Source organism: Diospyros lotus, chromosome 12 (assembly GCF_014633365.1).
Source record: "Diospyros lotus cultivar Yz01 chromosome 12, ASM1463336v1, whole genome shotgun sequence".
NCBI classification, from domain to species: domain Eukaryota; kingdom Viridiplantae; phylum Streptophyta; class Magnoliopsida; order Ericales; family Ebenaceae; genus Diospyros; species Diospyros lotus.
The window spans coordinates 6,484,021-6,490,020 of NC_068349.1; the positions used below are offsets into that span (position 1 = coordinate 6,484,021).

At 32.1% G+C, this 6,000-nt stretch overlaps 1 protein-coding gene across 1 annotated transcript; it reads right to left on the bottom strand.

Annotated features, from left to right (window-relative positions):
• Positions 1 to 2,793: 2,793 nt before the first annotated feature.
• LOC127813900 (abscisic acid receptor PYL2-like) lies at positions 2,794 to 3,797 on the bottom strand. Its single transcript, XM_052355020.1, has one exon. It carries the CDS (start codon positions 3,704 to 3,706, stop codon positions 3,137 to 3,139), a length of 570 nt encoding a protein of 189 aa, XP_052210980.1. The 5' UTR covers positions 3,707 to 3,797; the 3' UTR covers positions 2,794 to 3,136.
• Positions 3,798 to 6,000: the final 2,203 nt, after the last annotated feature.

Below are 6,000 nucleotides of genomic sequence, written 5' to 3' on the forward strand. Positions count from 1 at the left end.
AATGAAAGTTTTGATGCACATTTGATAAAACACTGTCCTTAGGCAATTTAATTGCCCTATGATTCAACAAAGCGTGTATAAAAACTCTCAAAAGAAAGTATAAGAGACCGGAAGAAATAGTAAATACTTAAAAAAAATAATATATGTAAAATAAAACAAATCCATCTATTTATAGATGCTGAGCTACTCTATATTTATACACACATTTTCACTAAAAGTAATAGTTATATCCCTTTGTTTAAAAGTAAAGAGACATACCGATTGAATTACAATCCATGAAATATATTTCTGACTTTTAGATTAAAGAGACATGACTAGCCCCAAAATACCTTTTATACAAATGATTACTTATTTCACCAATATATATATATATATATATCCTTTGAGTTACTTCACCAAAAGATGTTTTCACACAAAATTATATCTTTTCCCCCAAAGGATATGTTTACAATATATGTTATTATGAAAATACATACCTTGTAATTACACACTTATCTTTAGTTCCATTAAACATGGCAAATTATAAAACATCAATCGTTAGGGTTTTGTGGCCACAATGGTGCATATTTGGCAATCACAAAATATTGCATTATCACCTAAAATTCCTAGAGCTCATTTTCACTACAGCACATCCGCTATAGATTATTCTAAAGCCTTGCACAATCTACAAGCTCTTTGTATAACGACCCAAACTTAGAGCAGCAATTATTAGGAAGAGTAAAAGTTCAATTTATTTAGATTAATCAAATTGAATCGATTGAATTTGTCTGTTCGATTCAATTTGTTTTTTTTTCTTGTATTTGTTTGATTTGATTAATTTTTCTCAAAAATTTAATTTTTAATTTTTAATTGAAAAAATCAAACTAATCGAACTGACTGAAATTTAAAATAATATTATTTTAATATTTATAAAATGACATCGTTTTTTTCAATTTTGTGTATTTTTTATTGATTATTTTAATTTTCATCAATTTTTTTTCTTTGCGTTTATTCAATTTAATTGGTTCAATTCAGTATATATAGTTTGGGTTCAATTTTTTCAGTTATTGATCAATTCAGTTTTTCAAGTTAATCGATCAGTTCGAATTGATTTAACTCATCGGTTCGATTTAATCGATTAGTGAATTTTGATTAATTTGGTAATCAAATTGATTATTTATACATTTCTAATTCAAGCAACACATTTCCTGAAATGATAAAAAATGTGAGAGAAATAAAAAAGTGACGAGAAAGAAATGATGGGTATTTTGATTATTTTATTTTATTTTTAAATGGCAAAGGAACTCACTACCATTGTACAAACTTAAAAGGATATTTTTGCAATTAAGACAAATCCTTGAGGTGGTTAATTATTACAATTTACTCTAATTGTTTTTATTTAGAAGTTAATTTTTTATAAATTAAAAAAAGGGAGGCATTTGATTTCTCACATAGCCCTACAAGATAAGGGATTAGGTCAACATAGCATAGCCAACTCAATTGTGGGAAATGATTATAGTTGACATATAAAGATAATAAATCTCTATTAAAAAAATATAACAAATCTCTATTCAAAAAAAGTCTTATCTCATATATCATGCCCTCCATTTCCCATTTCTTGCACACTTTTAACTAGAGTTAAGATTATAACTTGACCATCAAATGAACTATCCCAAAGACTTTCAGGGTAATTCTTCCTTTGTGGTTACAAGAATAATTAACTTTCAATAAACACCATTAATTAGATTAGCTCAAGTGACACATTTCTCAAGCTAGGGTGGGCATACAATACAATGGTATATCCTTTAGGGGGAGAAGGGTCATGACCATCCAATCTTTCAATTTTTTTTTTATATGTATTAGGTTTTCTAATCCAATATTTAGAATTTATATTTTTTGTATAACTGTCTGTCCATATTTGATACTGAAGAAAAACTAAAAGTGATAGCTTTGTAAGTCCAAGACTCCAATATGATGGTAAGAAAACAATAGGTGAAGAGTTGAAATGTTAACAAAAGGTTGCACTAAAAAGACTTACTAAAGCTTACACAAATAAATATTCAAAGAAAATTGATTGACCACCAATATAACATAACATGTATAAAAGCATGCAGTTGCAGCTCTTTTTGTACTTAATTATATATTAGTTTTTTTTAATATCTTAACAATAAATGTCACTCTCAAATCTTAATCTTTATGCGGGAAGGGCACATGATCATCAAGTTATTCATAAAAAGTAACAAATTAAATTAGTTTTTACACATAAATTATTGGAATTACAAGTAGCAACAAAATATATGTATATATATGTATATGAATGGATGGATAGATATATATAGGTAGGATAGATAGGTGATTTGATGTAGAAAGGTGGAAAAAAGATGTGGAACTGAGAAAAAGTAGTGGGGAAGGCGTGAGTGTTGAAGTAGTCCCAATTAGCAAGTTCAGGAGAAGAAGAGGAGGAAGAAGAAGGAGAAGAAGAAGCTCTCTCTTTGGGTGTGGGTATTGTCACATTCACGGCTATCTTAAGGTTGTCCACAACTCCCACATCTCTGCATTTACCCCAACCAACAACATGAGGTTGACATTATTCAAGCATTCAACCAACAACATAACACACGCACACGCACATTATATATATATAGTGTGTCAATGGCAGTATTTAATAGAGATCAGTGAGATCATCCAATCAATTAATATAGACTATGTACCCAACAAATTAAGATATAGTTTAGATGTATATACGTGTGTGTGTGTGTGTGTGTGTGTACAGAATATACAATTCAAATATCCTAACTTGCAAATTAAATCCAAATAAGAAATGATAAGATAAGGGCACAAATCCCTTGAAATGACAAGATAAGGGCACAAACCCCTTTGTCGTCTTGACCATTTCTTTTGCAGGTTCATTATTGAAGACACAATACAATGCAAAGTTTCAAACTTTGATTAATGATATGTGGTCCCAAAAAAATAAAAAATAAAAATAAAAACTGTATCTTCTGAATTGTGGACAGATCAAATTAGGAAAAATAATTAGGCCAAAATAATACAAACCAAATTCAAGTTGCAGAAGGTCGTGCATATACTTCCAACCACTAAAACCCCAACCAGGCATGACCCACTCGCCGCCGCCGCCGCAACCCACCCCCTATTTTCACTCTTGTCCATGCAAAGACGCCATTGCCACCGCTCCAAGCTTCTGGAGGTTCAGCTTCACAACAGTATCCGCAAACATCTTTGTATCTTCCCCAGTATTCCCCTCCGGTATATCAACGGCGTAAGACTCCAAAACTATAGTGTAAATCTTCCCAGCTCCGTCGTTGAATTCGTTGACGGAGGTGACCGATCGGTAGTTTTGCAGCCGGTGCTCGCCGCCAACCACCCGGAAGCTGAGAACATGCTTGTCGTCGTCGAGTATTTCCAGACGCTCGATGCTGGTGGACGCCGGCAGGCCGGAGACGACGGTGACTTCTCGGATGCTTCCGACGCAGCCGTCTCCGGTCATGGTGCAGCTCTTGACGAAGTGCTTGTACTTCTGGGGGTTGTCGAAGCGCCGGACGAAGGGCCAGACTGCGGCCGCCGGAGCCTCGATGCGCTGGGTTATGAGAGAGGTGCAGGTGTTGGGCTCCGGCGAGAAGGTGTGGTAGGTGGAGATGGTGAGCTCAAGCTCTGCAAATTCTTCCTGGGTCAAGCCTTGAGGTTGGGGGGCTTGGTTTCTGGCCATTATTGTCAAACATGGAAGAAGAAGAATAGGAGGGAGAGTTGGCTGTTTTGCTGTGTTGAATGAAGGGCCGGGAAGGTGGAAGAAAGCTATATTTATGTGTTTGGTTGTTTGATTGCTAATTTGATATATATATATATATATATATAGAAATATATGTGCCATGGCCTTTCTACATTATTATTGCCAATTGGCGTGCATGCTATTTTCTATGCATAGAAATTGGAAAATAATAAATCTTCGGATAAGGAGATTTAATTAATACTCATTTCTATAATTAAGATTTTTTAAATTTTTAAAGAGCATACGTCTCTCAAAAATATTGAAACAATTTTGTCTTTATTTTTCTAACCATCTCAGTAAAGACAGAAATAACTTATATTTATATTTGTTTGGATGAATAATAAAATTTATATTTATATTTAATTAAATAATTAAGTTTATAATATTTAAATTAAAAATTATATTTACAAAAAAAAAATTATATTTTTTAATTTATGTATTTTTCTCATATTTTTATTTTTTACTTTTTTTTAAACAAATATTATTTCTCTCTATTTCTTATCATATCCACATTTCGTTTATATTTTTATTTCTGATAATTCATTTTGGGATTTGTTTGTTGATCGTCGTTGTTGGCTGATGCCTAACGTGTAGAACTGAAAGGGCGCAGGTGCATGTAGATTAGCTGGCACTCAACTGTCTTGGTTGTGTAAGGCGCGCTGACCGTACAAAATGACAAAAGGCGTTATCCCACCCAAACGGGCCGAACGCTACTCCTTTTAAGTCCTTCCTTGCCATCCTGTGACTTACGCAACGCAACACCCGCGCCCGCGGTGTGGTGTGGTGTGGGCTGAACCAACAGTACTATTTTATTATAATTATTATTATTATATATACCTCGCAATTAAAATTCACAAAAAAAGAGTTCGCTGAGCAGATGGGGGCAGGCAGCAGGGTGGGTTTGTGAGTACCGGAGGTGGTTGGTTGGGTGAGAAGTGAGAACACAAGCCGTAGCCCGTAGATTCGTGGGGAATGGGCATCATGTGACCGCCACAACTAACTCTCGCCACGATATCATGGTCACGAACATCATCCTCACCTTTTAATCACCATCGTCCAATTTCCTGAACGAAGAGAGGGCCCCACGTAATGCCACCCACGGAAAGCAAATTCGTTGATTTTGGTTAATTTTATTTAATCCTTTACTGAATTCCATTCCGTTTGATTTGGTATGTGAGGAAATAGATTTTTTATTATCAGTAACATAACAAATTTCGATCCAATTATAAATTATATTAAATATATGGGGACCAACATTAAAAGTCATCAATTTTACATTAAAATTTTAAATTTAAATCAATTTTAAAAAAGTTCCTAATCTCATCAAATCACCACTAAATTTTAAAGTTTTTGGTAAATTGCTCTTGTCATGATTGTTTAATAATTTTTTAAACTTCACTATAGATTTTATAATTTTTTTGGGTTAAAATTCACTAAATTTTTTGAAATTTTATAATTTTGGATATTTTTATCCCTTGTAATTTTCTTTTTGATGAAAATCTCATCCGATATTATTTTTTGATAAAAAAAATTATATTTAGATACTGAAAAATAAAAAAACTACAATATCTTAATTAATTTTAAATAATTACACATAATTTTGTTGTTACAAATCAACTAAAAATAAAATACCAAACTTAACCTTAAGTGCCAATTGATAATTTGAGTGAAAAGGATAGAGAAAAATTGAAAAAATGTAACCACTAAACTTAACTAATGGATGCTTAAATCTAAGTAAAATCTTAATTCATTTTTAAAGATGTGCAAAACCCAATCAATTTCATAACCTAAATGAAATCTAATTTATTTTTGAACTCTAGAAACAAATTAGTCTCTAATTTATTTTTGAATCATAAACAAATTTTAACTTTCAAAATTAGAAGTCAAATGTAAATAAAATATTTATATAAAATGTGTCTAAAATAAAATATAAATTTTTACTTTACGATGTCACTTGTGACAATGTTGACCTACTTCTAAGATCTTTCTCAACCAACAACCTAAGTGTCTCTTTAAAAATCTCTACCCACTTCACCTCGGGTCTAAGTAACGTAAAATAAAATAGTATGACCATAGATATATATGATAATAGATGCAAGTGAAACCAGACAAAATACATTTTTAAAATATATTTCTCATGGAAACACAACAAAACCACCAAGTAAGAGTTTGTGGGTGATACAAACTCATATTAGGGTCACTTTAGAGAAGATATTGCTTACTCTTCTTATCTT

Excerpts from the sequence above, each read along its gene's own strand:
- LOC127813900 (XM_052355020.1), bottom strand. The coding sequence starts at position 3,706 with ATGGCCAGAAACCAAGCCCCCCAACCTCAAGGCTTGACCCAGGAAGAA.